Below are 17,543 nucleotides of genomic sequence, written 5' to 3'. Positions count from 1 at the left end.
TTTCACAATTTTGGAAGAGGCGCTCTTCCTCATCATAAATTTGTACTTATAGTTCAACTAAATAATATTCAGCATCAAAGAACAAGATTTTGAAAGAATGCATTTTCATTATAAAATCATTAGAGCCTCACCCTAATATCAGCACCCCTGACCTAAGGCAGAGAGCTCAAGGCTTAAGCTTATTACAATCATGCCAGCAGTTTGACTGCTTGATGTCCAGCAGTAAAAGAGGTGATTTTTCAAAGATTGCATTAATATTGATGGTTTTAGTCCAACCGCTCAGTGACTCAGGTGACCTTAAAAAAATTAAAGTTCAAAAGCGCCTTTTCGATACTGTATTTATAAGATGTTTAAAATGTTGTTCCTCGCTCTATTCTTAATGCCAATTGGTGTACTTAGCAAGTACAGATGATTGTTTGTCCAATGTCTACCTCTTTATGGTAGCAACAGGGCTTTTACCCTACCGTACTTGTTTAGGGAGCGTCTTTTTCAACAACCTTTTTTTCTCTCAACACTTCCAAGTTTCTTTCATCATTGACTCAGCATTTTATACATCATGGAAATATCGCACTTCACTACACCGAGATTGCTTTTGACACAAGCATAGCTATTTCCTTTATCTAATGTGACTTCTCTAATTTATTTTTAAGTAGCAAACTGACATTCATGATCGTCTTGCAATATGTTATCACTGGCAGCGATTGGGAAAACCTAAATGTTGAGGATATAAAATTACGTAATCTCTCTCTCTCTCTCTCTCTCTCTCTCTCTCTCTCTCTCTCTCTCTCTCTCTCTCTCTCTCTCTCTCATGAAACTGTTTCAAGACGAAGTTGCCCACTGCATAAGTACGATTTCCTTCCTTAATCTCATGGTGTGATTTGTGACACTAAGATTAGCAAATAGTTTATCACTAAAAAGGCGCTCTTAATTGTTCGATCTGCCCACACAACTGATAAAAAGCTTTTTTCAGGGAAACGCCCGTTAGCTTCTGCAACAAATTTCCACCGCTGGCATAAATATTTCTTCATATAATCCACTGCTTTTAGATAACAGAACGCTGCGCAATATTTCTTCATTTGCGGAAGTTCGTTTGGGGTATTTCCATATTAAGTAATGCAAGCTGTACGAAGTGACCCAAACCTCAACTGCATTTCCTCAAGGTTCTTTCAAAAACTTAATAAAAACCCCAGATCAATTAATCGGAATGAGTACATTTGTACATAGTACATGAATTGTTTCTCAGACCAAATTCCCGCTAAAATGTGCAGAGGTGGTCAAATTGGTATCTAAATAACCATATTTGGGTAGAGTACATCGTGTCATTTGTGATTCAAAGTGAATTTAGGAAAATAAGAATAAGTTCATGTATAAAAAATAAATATGTACAGTGCAGTAAATATGTAAATTTCATGTAGTGTTTGATAAATGACCGTGCATGTTGTATGAAAAGAAGAATTTGATGATATTACCCTGGAGATTCGGATGCGTGCTTTATCGACTATGTCTGATCACGATCAAAGTATTTGTCCCAGAGGTAGATATTTTATATTGATGGTATACTACGATTAAAACTTTGTAATTTTTGAGAAATTTCCTTCAATGTTCAGTTGTTAAATCCTGATCAAAGTCTTGTTCTAAGGCCCAATTTTCACACTGAAAATAAAAGCCTAAAGCAGCAGTACTGCAAACGCTTATTCATTCTTTTCGTACTTTTTTTATCGCTTTGTCTCTCAGGATTAGCATCGTTTCAGTTTTAAATCTTTCTTTTTTTTAAATATATTTCTTTAAATGAAACAGTCAAGTCGGACGGCTAAAGTTTCGCATACTTGTATACAAACGCACGCACACGTTGGTTAATCGATATGATAAATTTACAATGAACAGATGCTCCTAATTTGGGAGTTCTTTATCATTTTTTTGTCAAATTTGTAGGAAAAGGATAATCTACATTATTTTTTTATGTTTTATTTTTGTTCCTTTTATGTGACTATTTGATTTTAATATACATGTATATCATGATGCCAAAAATCACTTGAATTTGGCAGCGGGTATTACTAATACCGGTATGTAAGCCTTCTGCATACAATGTTAAAGAGCAAATCTTGAAAAAAAAATTCGAATCTTCTATGGTTAATAAAAAGTTTTTCTTTTAATCTAATAAATAATCGTGCACCTTTTTGTAATTTGCTCAAACATTAAATCATTTTATTCATGAAATTATGTAAAACGAGAAGATGTACAATTTCAAGAAGTCATTTTGATTAGACACAGCATCAGAATACTTATTTTCATGACTTAGGTGTAGAAGGGTTATATTTCTACGTATTGTGTATATTTATGACATTGGACACACCATACGGTCATGAAAAGGGAAAGAAAAATACCTTGCCATGGTACTTCACATAAAACAATACACGTGTATCTTTTTTCTTTAATTTAGAACAAGAAATGCATGCCTTTTTATTTTTTCCAATTAAATAAGATATGCTTTTATGTTATCTGAGATTTCATGCATTAAATCTTTCATGACAACAAAGTTACAGAAAACTGACTCGGCATGACTAACTGAAAACAATAAGTGTAAAAGCAATTTTCAAAATGTTTAGTATTAACGAAAGTTACACGATCGTAAACTTTAAATGAACATTTTGTAGTTAATCTAATAGATAAAAGTATTTTACTTCATATAATAGTTACACAGGGAATTGTAAAGAACAACTCGACTAAGGCAAAGACTTTTTCCATGTCAAATTGACAACAATTGCAGAAACAAAATAAATTAATTTCCCCCATTCTGCGTAGGGATTAGCTGTAATTACAAATGATACAAAACTTGGCATATGCTATTTCTCTTGACACGCAATGCATTTTACACAAAAAGCCCCTTAACTGTCGTAATGATGTTAAGTCACCAAAAGTCAACAGAGAGGCTTATAATGGTTCTCCAGTAAAATATGTATAATGGAAAACATGGCATAGACTGATTGGGACAAAACATTTAATATAAATAACTTCCTACAAATATATCATTAATTCTTTATATTATAAAAAAAAAATCATTACATATGAAACAATAGCAGTTATTTTTTTTTTACTTTACGTGGTATTTAACGCCGATATTCCTTTATTCACCATTTCAACTTGAAAATCAGCTCTCTACACCCCATGTAAGACTAAAAAAATATGTCACAAAATGACAATTTAAAAGCACTGATTAATTTCTTTATATGTTTTAATCTTGTCGACCTACTTTTTTTTATATCTTACCGTTTAATTATATTTTAATAAATCATTATTCCTTTATAAGCAAATCATCTTCGTATGTGAACTTGCTATTATAAGCCAATTTTAGCTGACTAAAAACGTTCCGATGAGGGCAACGTCAGAAACCCGAGGCAAGGCTCTCAAAGCATTACTGACCGTGGACCAACTCTTCGAATGTTTGTCGTTCTCGAGAGTACTAGTAGTTCAAATGATACTCCAGTTGGTTGGTAAGAAATTACCCGGAGGAAATGTTACCAAAAGTGATATTGGTTCTTAAAATCTGTCAACAGTTCATGTTTTTATACCACAGTCTCTGAATAAAACACCAAATAAAACAATTAATAAATATATATATATATATGTATTTACATTTGTACTAGAATATAAAAAATAATCAGCAAGTAAGCCCACGGTTTGTATGCGAGACCGTTAACTAGCACGTTTCCAACGATGCCCCGAATGTCAAGGCACCGTTTCGTAGTTACCAAATTTTACGAGAAACTCGTCTTTTTATTGCAGCGCAAAGACAATCCTAATTCATGTCAAAAATAAAATGAATTAAAACCAGTGTTCCATTGTGATTTTTTTTATTACAAAATATGTATGAGTGGATCATAAACACTTGTGATATCGCCAAAATTTAAATAAAAAATGCTAGTATAGTCAATTCGGATCATGCTACTACCACATTACTATCATCTTGCTACATGATCGGATGTTCGTAACATCTTAATAGTAATTTTAACATTAGCACCGAAGATTGAAAAGTATATCAGCATGGTACAAAAATAATCAAATATCATATTTGACCAGAAAAACAATAGGCGTATATTTTACGCTTATCAGCAGCATAGGTTGTTTGCATAACCGTGAAAAATATCCCTTTCACTCATAGAAACAAAATAATCACCGTTACATGTCCCTTTAAGACATACACAAGCTACTAATGTGCTTATTCAAAAAATCTTAATTTAAGTTTATGGGTTACAAATCCTGTGTATACTTTAAAAGAATCTAAATTGAATCACTTATGTTCGATTGGAAGAGTATTGCTGAGTTATCACGTTGTCGGTCTCGAATACATGGTCTGAAGACCACCAGTTCCACGAGGAGTTGAAAAATGACCGTCGTGTTAGTCGTGCAAAGACCTACGATACGGCTCGGGCACGGCATCCAGCAAACCTAAAACACAAGAAGTCATGTAACAGGGTGCCTCAAAAAAACACTTGCTAAACAACCCATAAAATTAGATTATTGTGAATGTTATACATGTTTTTAATAAAAAAAAAAAGGCATTTAGACACATTTTTTAAGTGTCACTTTCATATATTATTAACTTTTTGCTCTATTTTTGCAGCACTGATGATCAATTCTAATTATGGCTTTCAGACAACTGTTATTTTTTTTTTCTTCCATATTTGGTAGTTTAGTAAAATTCATTAACGGTGTCCATCCCTTAGCAAGGTTCGATCACTATTACATACGGGATAATACGTCAAAAACGAGTTGTAGCATATTCATTCTTTTCTTACGATGGGCTGTAATCGTTAACTGTTTCAGTGAAGTGGTGAAACGGTGTAAAAGCTTATTTCTTGTTTGACGGTAATACAAGTTTCTCCACTTCACCTACTGAACTCTCCCGATACAAATCAGATGGACATTGATGACAATAATTGAAACTCCAGAATACCATCTTAATTAAAACTTTTAAACTTTGCGGTCTGAGAGTCGGAGAACCTTATTAGGGTCGACTGGTTGTTTTTACGTAATACCCAATCGACTCACAAACTTTAACATTAGTTTTGCTTCGTTACAAATTTCTATCATAAAATTAAGTGAACGATCATGCATGTCAAAATGCCCTGCTTAATACGGCTAGAACACTTGTCAATTTGAGAAGATTTGTGGCATTGCTATGTATGTATTTGATTATTGAGTAATATTCACGTAACATTCCCTCGCTATCAATAATGACACCAATCGTAGATGTCCTAATGAAAGTGAAAGTAATTGAAAAACTTAAGTGTTACTTTCCTTTCACTCTTATGAAGCAGGAACTGTATCAATTTCCCATAATGAAACAAGACTGCAATGATGATATAAAATGAGTGATATAAATACGTTCCAAATTGATTGTATTGATGGTTAGCAAACTGTAGACATTCGGCAGTGCAGTCTTCAAAAATATATCAAATACACTTATGCTTGAAGTATGTGTTTTCTAATGTTAGACTACACTAGAATCCTTCTCACTCATCAACATCACTCAAAGGAAGGTACATGTAAGGGTGAGACTTGATAATCTTAAGAATCGACTTTAATTGGTGTTTTTCTGCTTCAGTGATTAAAGATTCGATGAGTTTATAAGTCAATACATGTGTATATGTATTTTATGTCTAGGTGCTTTGATTTCAGAATGAATGACTTTTAGAAAATAATGGAAATCGTTTTTCACAATTGTATTAGTATCGACTGAAAATAACCAAAGGCAAGTTCAACGCAGGGAAATGATAAGATTAATGAACCTTGGATTAAGTACAAGGTTATGGGCACTGACACTGTGCATTTAGCTATATGTCACCAACAAATATTTCAGTATTGCTAGTTTGTGGTGTGTTTTTCTGCCCTACAGCATTTCCGAGTACATGTGCCATCAACAGTGTAAAATGTACGAAATCAGACTTAAAGGAAGCGGCAACGTTAATTAAGATTTCAATATTAACAGCCTTTTGCTGTGTGGAGAGAGAGAGAGAGAGAGAGAGAGAAGATTTTAGTTCTGAAAATATAACCAAAATAACCAGATCTTCACTATGGTAACTAAGACTATTCATTTGCCTGAAGTTGTTTCATTTCTTCTTTCTACTGAGCATACACAAGCAGTTTAACATACATCTTGGTTAAGTGCTAGATTATGTAAATTCTCAAGAGTTATAATTGAGCACTCAAGCCTGACATACTAATTGCCTCCGACAATTCTGATGGAATTCCTTATTTATGATATTCAAAAAACATTCCATGAAGACACCAAAATGCAATCAAACTTAAAGAAAACATTGAATCCCATATCATAATGCCATTTAGTTGTACCGTTTTACTATCTAAAGACGTCCTATTTAAGCCCAGCCATTCCTGGAATGAGTCATTCGTAAAAATTCACTACTTATCATTAAATGTAACCCAGATTTATCTTTAAATATTTTGAAACATAGAATTCTTTTTTCTTATAAATCGCATTTTCTTCTCTTGATTTCAGGGTTAAGTTCAAAACTGCATCTTGAGGAGCAAAGCAATAATTACTTTCTATCAAATAATGTACTGGTAACTTAAAGTAGCATACATAAATCATCTGTGTCTAACACACATGTAGATGTGCTTTTGTAATTGAAAATATAATTGAGAGCGAGATTCTTCAAAGTGGGCCCCACCAAGAACTAAAGTACTCTTAGCCTACTTAATCATTGCTGTGGATATGAAAGAACAATTCTGATGTAATGTTAAGCACACCAGTCTGATTACAATCAAAACTTCGCTGGCATTGTTATATTTTGATTGTCACGAAAATCAAAATAATTATAATGGAGCCAGTGAAGAGTAATCAGACTGCTAGTTCATCTGTAGGACATCAGCTAACTAAATGATACACATGGTCTAATAAAGAAGACTCAGTTGTCTTATCACAAAACATTCTCTCTCTCTCTCTCTCTCTCTCTCTCTCTCTCTCTCTCAATCGTATGTTTTATTATAATACTGTCTAAGAGAGCTTTACTTAATCTGTCTATCATACTGACACTGATATATTTACTACAGATACAGCATATAATCAACTCTATAACACATAACTATGCTTCAACATCTCAAAAATTTATTGTCAGACACACTTTTCAATTGTTATTCTTCATATTAAGAGTTCTTGTATCAAATGACAAATTTATATTGAAGTTTCAGGTTTATTCGCGAAGTTTAGGCGTGAATTTGCAAAAATTATGCGTTTATTCACAAAAGTTAGGCATTTTTTTTTTCGCGAAACTTACGCGTTTATTCGCAAAAAAATAATTCTTTTTACCTATGAAAATGAGCTCAATGGGCTTTCGTATAGAATAGACAAAGATAAATCAACTAAAACCTGTAAACATGTACATTTCTGCATAATGAAATATTCATTCCATGATGGTTTTACCTTCAAATATTAGAATGTTAAATCATCATGCATGTATTTATATGTATGTTCAATGTTTGGATTCATTAATGTTTATAATAAATGCAACAAATATGATACATTATTTTTCACTGATGTTGTAAAACTATTGATGTTCCCATACATCTTAGTCTAATTCAAATAATATAAAAAATTTCATAAATGCTTCTGTTACTCGTTCTTTCTAAAAATGACAATCTCTCTGGTTTTCTTTTTATTGAGGCCTCCATTGGAAGAAAAATATAATTTACAAATGGCGACATGCATAATAATCATGTAACAGGCCTAGGGTAAAAAAAATTGTTTCTGGCATTTTTCTTACAATGTTAGCGCTAACATTGGGATGGCCATAACATACAAGTACCTTCCCATAATCACACAAAAAACAACAGCTATGAGAATTGTAATTTGTTTTCTAAAGTTTCACTGCAGATTAAATATACACACTTTCAAGAGACTTGCCAAAGCTCAGCATGATCTTAACGGTAACATAACACTTTTATCATATTCAAATTTTCTAAGTCAATGAAAAAAATTGGAGAAATGTATCTCCCTATTTTCAAATAAATCGTCTAGAGAATCAAGATACATGTGTATATAGTTTGGTACCTGTATACTAAGTAATATGTAGCAATCTAAAGGCTAATCTACAAAATTTACTCTATCAAATTTCATAGAAATATAAAATATGTATCTTTTGTAACATGCAACCAGACTTTATAATTGAACACTTGTTTTATCAAGGACATAATTTTCATAAACACCTCTTTGAGTTTCATAACATGCTGTTGATTTTCCTGATGCTATACATTTCTATATTACAGCAATGACACTATAAAATACATTTAATACGGTATTGAGTTGATCAATGACTACATCTTTTGCTTAAGGGACCCAATCTTAAAAAGTTTCCAAAAGGGGATTTATCTAAACAAAAGGGGACAATATAGGATAAAAATAAACATACATGATAATAGTTTAATCAAATATACCAGTAAATTTATGCTATGCATTGTTTTCTCTCTCATTACAAACACTCAGGAATAGATATTCTCTTCTGAGAAAAGGACGGTCATAGCCTTTATCCAAGATGAACATAGTTGATCTGATAAATTTAGTTTCACAATTTGTGAAACTATGATAAACAACTCTTATGAATTATAGTTCATGAATGTAAATTGTAGTTGCAGATGTGAATCAATTTTTATTAGCAAAATCTATTGTGAACGTTTCATTACAGACAAACTTAGATTGGTATTCGTAAACTATAGTTTACAACTGTTAGATATGGTTTTATCGATAAAACTATAGGTAATAATTCATTTACTATAGTTTACAATTTGTAAACTATAGTTAACTGTCGATATAAAACCTAGTTTATCAACTGTGAAACTATGTTTAGCTCATATTTGTCAATATGGCGTGTCATAGATAACAATCATTTTCCATAATTAATCATGAAAGAGGATGTGTTCATAGCCTCAAATTAATACCAACCAAGTATAAGTGAGGATTAGTTCAAAGGCTACAAATTCACAGGTACATGACAATGTTGAAAATGTTGTTAAAATCTGATCATCTCTATTTTCTTGGGGTCTAAACACATGCGCATAAAAGATAGATATCAATATATAATTTCTTCAAACGAAATAATTCTGTTAAACATCAACAATGAAAGCATCTTTAATAGAGGCCAATTTGATTACATGTACATGCAAAGCACTTCTTGTTTGAATCACACACAATAGAATTATTTTTTGACGGAAAACGTTCAGGGTACAAAACATTTACATAAATAGTCATACATGTACATATTCATACACGTACATTAACAGTTTTATAAAGTATTTTAAGTGGAAACAAAATAAACTGTTCATGTCAAGTAACAAGTATGTTTTGTTTACACCAGTGGTAATATAAAAAGATTCCATTCATTTTTGTTGCTAAAAATAGAATCTATTTTTATTAAGTTTGTAAAGGTGTTTCTTTTTAATGAAGCAACAAACAATGGGGTTGAGCGGTTTTAAACACTTACCGTGTCCTCTCCTTAGAATTGTTTTTAAACAAGGGAAGAATAATCATAAATTGACACTTTAAAAATTGAGGTCATTCAAAAAAAATTCAATTCTGTGTGTTATGTCAAAAAAAAGAAAGGTTTACACTTTGCCTAGGTCCCAACATGACTTGTGTCTATAATGCATCAAAATGCAAAACATATATTTAATATTGTTTGTAGACATTAGGGACTTTTAATTTGCTTATTTTCTGTAGAAAAAAAGTTGATAATCAATTGAAAGGAAATTAACTCATTAACTACCGTACTCAATTTATATCTTAAAACTTGGACTGTGACAGCTTATTTATAGTTTTTCAGAAACTGCTTAGCAGTTTTTAAAGCGTAAACTATCTAAATCCAATTATTATTAGTGAGTATTGAGCAGATGTACCTACTGTGTTATATAAACTCATTTCTATAGTAACCACTAAAGACTGATCCATTGAATAATAACTTTTTTTACAACATAATCCACTTAGCTATTGATTTTTCATCCATTCGGCAAAATTTTTAGAATTTTCTGTTAAGTTAACAATGACATCAAAATATTCAATTGATGGGTTTGAAAAACATAAATAAAAACAGAAAAATAGGATTATGTTTTAGGTAAGTTATATCCTATTAAATAAGCTCCATTCACCCATCCTTTTTTAATCGCTAAAAGTTTACTTTAATAGATATGAACTTCATATAACAAAGTTCAATTTTGTGTTAGATGCTGGATACTCTCATCACTTCCAAATCATTCAAAATATATTAATAGACATTACCAGTAAATTGCAGTTTGAATAACTTTATATAAGAACAATTCTAACCTGTACTCTTTACTAACACCCCCCCCCCCCCAAAAAAAAAACTATTAAGGTTTTTTAACCATCAGTTATTGGTAGTCCAAACTTTGAAGCTGTTGTTACTTTTATACATGTATGATAAATGTCACGTTGAAGGTAAGTAACTTTAATGTACAATTCTGAGTGTAAAATGCACTTATACTAGTAAGTTTTAAGTAGACATACACAGTCACACTCTTAAAAATGCATCTTAACAAATGCATATAAAAATGTATACATAACAATACTTAGAACATAACGATGAATTTGTTTAATGTAAGTTTAACGTCATGAAAAACATAAACATGGGAATGTTGGGTCTGCTCAAAACAGTTCTGTAAACGAAGCAATCGGAAGTGTGTATACTCCCAGATGTGAACATTTTGAAAACTGAGTAGTTACTTTGTTCAACGATCCCCTTCTACAACAACATGTTCATTTGCAAAAACTCTCTATTCTCTTTTTTCATTTTCAATTGCCTTGTGAACACTGTCAGCAACTTGACAGTGTTGTGTAAAGCCCGAATAAATGGTTTATACATTTAACAAAAATGCTAGTAAGAAGGTAAAATGCAAGTACATGTACATGTGTTAACTTCAATGAGCTCCAATATTGTTTGATGCTCTGGCCTTACACTCTTATAATGACTTTGGACTTCAAAATCAGAATCAGGGATAGGATACACAAGATATGAAATGATCTATTTCAAAATGTAACCGTGTTTCTATTAACAAGTAAAATCAAAATTTCTGCAGTATAATGAAAATTGAATCTGCAAATTGAAGAATCACTATCCTTTTTATATATAACATATACATGTTCTAATGTGTTATCAATTGAAATTACTGTTAAATCAGTGGTATGCTAAATTATCAGTTTCAGTTGGAATTTTTTATTATTTCTTACCTCTGTCCTGAAGAACCTTTCTACTATACAATTTTCCATAGTAACGCTACAACAAAGAATATTAAGGTAAGATAGACAACTCCTACTTTTGATGGATCATATAGGGATATATATATATATATTTTGGATTTGTAGGGAGGAATACGCTTTTTCAGTAAATTTCTAAAAAATTGACATAACATAAACAAGAATTCCGAAAGAATTGCTTTAAGAAATACATGTGCCTATCCAACACTTTCAAAATTCATAAAGGAATGCTGTTGTATGTGCTATATAATATGTAGAACAGACAACAGCATTCCTTTATGAATTATATAGCACATACAATATCACATACAACAACATTCCTTTCTAAAATTTTCGAGTGCATATTATGTTTTGAGAAAGACTGAACAACGATATATATTTGTAATTTTTTTTTAATTTCAAATCAAAGTATGAGTAATCATGCATAAATTTCCTTTACTAATGGAGGAATATATTTACTCCTGTGAAATTAAACTAATACTGGCTCTAGAAAACACCACTGAAAAGAATGAGTTATATTTTCAAATATCTAAACCATCATTCAAATTAGTTGATATGATGATAACATAAATGTACGTTTAAAAAGTATATATATATATATATATATATCACATTTTATGTAACCTGGCTGTTCCTTATAAATGCATAAAAATCCAATTTGTTTTGAAAGAAAATAATTATTTGCATTTTACATTTGCATTTAACTGTACATGCATCTCATAAAAACATTCCTTGTGATAATAATTGTGCCATAGGACAGAATAATAACAATTGCAATATTAAATCTTCATTTGTACAATGTACATCTCTTCATCAATGATTTCTAGGAATATCACAATCAGAACATGAGGACTGTGAACCAAACTGCCATAACTTTAATCATTAAGTAGCTTATTGAAGTCTTATACAAAAACATCTGAATAATTTACTAGTGTACCTGTATATTGTTATAAAGATTTTATATTTTCCCCCAATATTCTTTTGTTAAACATTGGCCTTCTTTTTGGGCCAAATTGCTGTTTCAATAATTTAGAATCAAACTTATATTTGTCTGACAAAATGCTTTAACAATGATATTATTACAAATTGGGGCATTGCGGTTCTTGAAAGAAATAATTTTATAGGTTTTTTCATATACCGGTATTTCCATACAATTTTTTTGTACATCTCTAGAGACCCAAGTTTTATTCAAACAATTCTTAAATCAAACTCTCCAGAATCTCTAAAATATTTCATAGATTTATATTTGAAAAATTGCTATACAAGTATAAAGAATCTGTTGGATTCCCCTACCTGGCCTGTATCACACAAACAGGTGACAATGGTGTGGCCCGGCCCCATTAACTCAGCCACTTGTTTGGCAGCAGCTATATTCAGTCCTGTAGATGCACCCACAAAGAATCCCTCCTCGTGGAGAAGTCTGAAGGTCTACAGCAAATCAATGCATGATTTTTTTTTTAAGTTAAAGTATGATTAATTTCTAAGACATATAACTTTTCATTTATCTTCTTTTAAACATTTACTTGCTTTAAACCATGTAAAATATTCCTTGGAGTGGTAAATCATGCAACTCATATTTAATACCCATTTATTGTTTGATTTTAGAAAAAGCAGACTATTTCCTGCCCTGCCATTATAAGTATAAATATTTTTTTGTACAAAATGCAAATGTGTGTATCTAAATACAACAAAATACAGTAAAATTTGATGTTTATTTGTTTTATTGCTCTTGATGTAGCATAACTATAGGAACTTTTTTCTTAAAAGAAAATAATGAATAAAAAAATTATAATCCCAAACAAATTGAATGGTAAGAATATGGGCAGTGCTATCTTTAAATAATGTACTTTTATACCCATTCCACAGCATCCACATCTTTAATTGCCAGAGCATCATCGATTGGTGCGTCTTTCAAGTTTTGAGTGACACGTCCTTGGCCAATGCCCTCTGTTATGGAATCCCCAGGGGTTCGCTCAAGTTTTCCATTTTTTATATAGTTATATAACACACTTCCCTGCAAAAAAAGAGAAAAAAAACACCATGCAGTTTTGTTAAGTAATGAATAGTTCTAGTATTTCATTAGGAAATATCAAACCCATATTCAATTTTGTCACCAAATGTCATAAAAATACCATTTCTATATCAGTATAGGGCATATAGAACTGCTGTTAGAATGTGTAAGCCACCTCTTCATCAGAGAAAAGTAAGTGAACCAGAGAAGAAATAATTTGAAAGCATTTACCTGGGGATCTGCTAGGAAAACCTGGACATTTTTATTTTTATCTTTGAGGTAAGTGCCCACTCCTGCCAACGTCCCCCCAGTTCCAGTGCCAAACACAACAGCATTCACTTTACCGTCTACCAATGGTAAGCACATGTTACATCAATATCAGAAATTTGTCACACTTTTTTACTATCAAACATTGACAATAACAATCAATAAGGTTTTTCAACTCTTATTTTTTTTGGAAAAGTGCTTCTGATGTAGTTATGGATGAAAACTAGCAACAAATCCATAAATCAAAGGATCAATTAACCTAGGAATGTACATTAAATATTTCTAGTGAAAACTAGGAAAGTAAGATCCCAAATATTTGATATGATATTGAAAAAGCCTTGATGGATAATTGTAAACAGACTAGTTTCCTGCCAGATTTCAGGTCCTGTTGTTTCAATGTGGGCTCTTTTGTTGGCTGTGTTGTCAAACTGGTTTGTCCACACTGCATTCTCCAAACTCTGTGCATACCTAGCAGCCTGAAACATTACACAGTCACATACATGTTAATTTGTTTAATTTCCAACTTTACTACTTTCTTGGAACTCAGTGAATCTGTTCTGACTGACCTGGTGATTATAGTTATCGGGATCAGTCCAAGGTTTTACAGGGCAAGGATAAACTTCAGCTCCAAGAGTCTGAAGACATTCAATTTTCTCCTGAAAAAAACAAACTAATCTCGGTAGCAAGATCAAAATATACAGAAAATTAACAAAGAAAGTGCATTCATTTTTAAATTTTAATAACAGCATAATAAAACTCTAAAAAACAATAGTGTTTTAGATTGCAGCATCCTACCTTGGACTGGTTATTTGGCATGAAGATGACACACCTGTAGCCCTTCGCCAGGCACATGTGTGCCAGCCCTATCCCAGTGTTTCCTGCTGTCCCTTCTACAACTGTCCCTCCGGGTTTTAACAGCCCTAAAACAATGTCAGCAAACAAGCTCTGTAAACTTGTCTTCTATTAACTTTGTCCCCTATGATCTAGTCAATTCTTATCATATAACTTCACAGAGGATTTCTGGAGTATCTTACTTCGAATTGAATGGAATGTCAATTAGCAGCAATGATAAATTCTTACTTTTGCCTTGTGTTCAAATGGCAATTCTGATAATTTTTAAAGTATATGCAACAGTAACACTAGACTTAAACATACTACACTCTAATATAGATTCTAGATATTGAATAAATGCCTGTGATTAAATACTTAACACCTGTGCCTAACGGACAGTTTCCTCATAAATGTGAGCAAGACATCATTGATATGATGACCATTTCAAAAGCCAAAATATATACACCATACATGTACCAAATAATGATTTAATAAAATTCCTAAGCTTTCACATTCAGAAAGATGTAACCTTTTTCTTCAGCATCTTTAATTAGGAAGTATGCGGCTCGGTCTTTCACAGATCCACCTCCATTGCAGAACTCAGCTTTGGCCAATATCTCACAACCTGCACAGCAATATTTAATAATACCGGTAAATATTTAATTCCAAAGTGCAAACTTCATTGAAATCATAGAATGGAATATAGCTATAAAGTTGAAAGTTACAAGTCTTTAAAAATACTGTGTTTTTCTGGAAATATGAATTAAAAAACTTACCAGTTTCATCACTAAGTTTATTTATTCTCACAAGAGGTGTTCTGTAAAAAAAAATTAATGGTAAGGGAAGAAAATGACACCAACAAATAAAACCTAATTTGATATTTACCAGGTATTTTATAGTATTATTTTTTTTTTACCTTCCAACCATCCCAAGTAATCCATTTCTGATGGAATCCTGTACAAGTAAGAAGAAAAAATTCATTTAAAATTCTGTATAAATAAACCATTCTTTATTAATTTCAATTTAATAAAAAAAATCAATATTTTGTATGGGCTACAGCTGCTAATAAAAGATGAAATTGAGTAGCAGTAGAAGATAAAATAAATTGAATTTTATTTATAATTAGATTGTTATGTAAATCTGTTCCTTCATTTGAATAAACTTAGTTTAAAAATGTTATATAAATGTGTTCCTTCATTTGAATAAACTTAGTTTAAAAAAGTGCCCCCCCCCCCCTCCAAATGATATATTATGATAATCTTATTTACAATATCATATATATTTGTATATATACAATATCAAATATATTTGTATACTAGATCAACACTTTTCTTTTAATGATTTTTTATTAAATAATTTTTTCATGTTGAATCCAGATCTTTTGTACCATATTTTGGTGAGAGCTAGAAAAATATTAAATAATACACAGGAAAACTTATGACAACAGATGAGCTGACCTGTACAAACAAAATTCATGTATGCAGATCGAGCTGACCCAAGATATGATATGAACACAATTTAAAGGTCAAAAGTCAATTTAACTAGAGCTAAGGGGATTCAAACTATATAATGTAACAGTCTGTGTAGTTTTTTTTTTTAAATTATCACTTTATATTTTAAATATTTTGCCAACACGACAATACTATTTCATTGATTAATAATTCAATTTTGGGAAGAAAAAAAATTTGATGAGCTGAAAAAAATACATGTAGTTTAAAAGAATGTTGCTTATATGTCACAACAGGACAAATGATAAATGTATCAATCTGCTTGACAACATTTGAATTTTGCACAATTATTGTTCTTTGAAAAATTAAACAGCCTTAAAAATACTTTTTACACTGAAATGCATACAATTAAAATTATAAGAAGTAAATTCAATATCAACACAATTTATATTCATATAAACTGGGTGGCTATTCAATGAATTCCTTATATATTACTTGCAATTATACAGTGTTATACTTTTATTTAATTTTCAATATGACCAGGCTATATGTTCATAACCAAGCACTGTATATTAACTATAATGCATACATTACATATCATTAATCATATATGCACTTGTTTGTAATTGTATCAATTATGTTTGTTGTAATGCTTGCAAGGCCCTGACACAATTCTTGTGATGTTGGAAAGCAGACCAAAAGTTTGTCAATATGATGAGCTGTTTTTAAAAAACATTGTGACAAATATGACTGATTATTTATTGGTATTAATTGAGTACTCGAGTTATCAAATGTTAGAGAAAATGATATTTTTTTGACTCAAAACACTTTTTAATGTCTCTGTCTTTTTCTTTTATTTGTCTCTGAATGTGATATCCAACTACCAACACATACGAACACCCCTTTTGCATTAACTTCTTGTTTACATGCTATGAAAGCTTGCAACATCACATGATAATGGCTATTTCAAACTGGGGTGTTTACATTCTGGACCACAATGTAAAAAAATATTAATTGGAATTTATATCCCATACTTTCAAATGTGTTTGAATTCAATTGCATAATTTGCAGAAAGATTATAACTTATGTTGCTTGATAAAAAATTCAAACATTTCTTCCTTTTAAAAAACAAGCATTCATTAATTTAGGCATATACGTACATCATAGCTTTAATTTAATATATAATACAAGAGTATCATGAAAAAGAAATACGTCTCTCATATCTGTCTCTATTTCCGAGTTAGTTGACTCTCTTTAACAAAATGACATGTCAATATTTAACTTCCAAAAGAGAGAGGGACACTCCTTACTCTATTTGAGGTAAAGATAGGAAGAAATAATGGGTACACGCACTTACCTGAAGTTAAAAACTGGGTCATATTGATCATGTCTAAAATTCATGACATTATTTTGATAGTACAATAGTAGATTTTGTAAAACAATTACCGATGAATATTGAGCAAAGTCAGATTTCCTCCTCAGCAACCGAACTGGTGCAGTTAATATCTGCTTTCCGACCGACATTCCATAAATGTTTGCAACTTTTTCAAACTGGGTCTCACGACTCTCGAAACTCTAAGACGACATTTTTATCCTCGCACTCCGATCCCGATGAAAAATATTTCCAGGACAAGGCTGTACATACATGTATTATGATTTTTGTTGCTATCAAAATTATACGCTACAGTAGCACACCATGATATCACAA

The 17,543-nt window shown here is 31.3% G+C and overlaps 1 protein-coding gene across 1 annotated transcript; it reads right to left on the bottom strand.

Annotated features, from left to right (window-relative positions):
* Nucleotides 1-3,834: 3,834 nt before the first annotated feature.
* LOC105340687 (uncharacterized) lies at nucleotides 3,835-17,451 on the bottom strand. Its single transcript, XM_011446863.4, has 12 exons — nucleotides 17,282-17,451; nucleotides 15,304-15,341; nucleotides 15,164-15,204; nucleotides 14,917-15,012; nucleotides 14,352-14,476; nucleotides 14,123-14,212; nucleotides 13,918-14,032; nucleotides 13,521-13,636; nucleotides 13,134-13,292; nucleotides 12,572-12,706; nucleotides 11,252-11,297; nucleotides 3,835-4,446 (listed from the first exon to the last, which is right to left on the bottom strand). Exons 1-12 carry the CDS (start codon nucleotides 17,357-17,359, stop codon nucleotides 4,397-4,399), a joined length of 1,089 nt encoding a protein of 362 aa, XP_011445165.3. The 5' UTR covers nucleotides 17,360-17,451; the 3' UTR covers nucleotides 3,835-4,396.
* Between the last annotated feature and the right edge of the window lie 92 nt (nucleotides 17,452-17,543).

Source organism: Magallana gigas, chromosome 6, assembly GCF_963853765.1.
Source record: "Magallana gigas chromosome 6, xbMagGiga1.1, whole genome shotgun sequence".
NCBI lineage: Eukaryota > Metazoa > Mollusca > Bivalvia > Ostreida > Ostreidae > Magallana > Magallana gigas.
The sequence above is the reverse complement of the archived record's forward strand: the minus strand, read 5'-3'. Positions and strand labels throughout refer to the sequence as shown.

Bases quoted from the DNA above. Each gene is read 5' to 3' on its own strand.
- LOC105340687 (XM_011446863.4), bottom strand. From the start codon at position 17,359: ATGTCGGTCGGAAAGCAGATATTAACTGCACCAGTTCGGTTGCTGAGG. The intron at 14,213-14,351 runs GTAGGATGCTGC...TGTTTTTTTCAG, and splicing joins TGCCAAATAACCAGTCCAAG to GAGAAAATTGAATGTCTTCA. The intron at 13,637-13,917 runs GTCTGTTTACAA...TACCATTGGTAG, and splicing joins TGAAATCTGGCAGGAAACTA to ACGGTAAAGTGAATGCTGTT.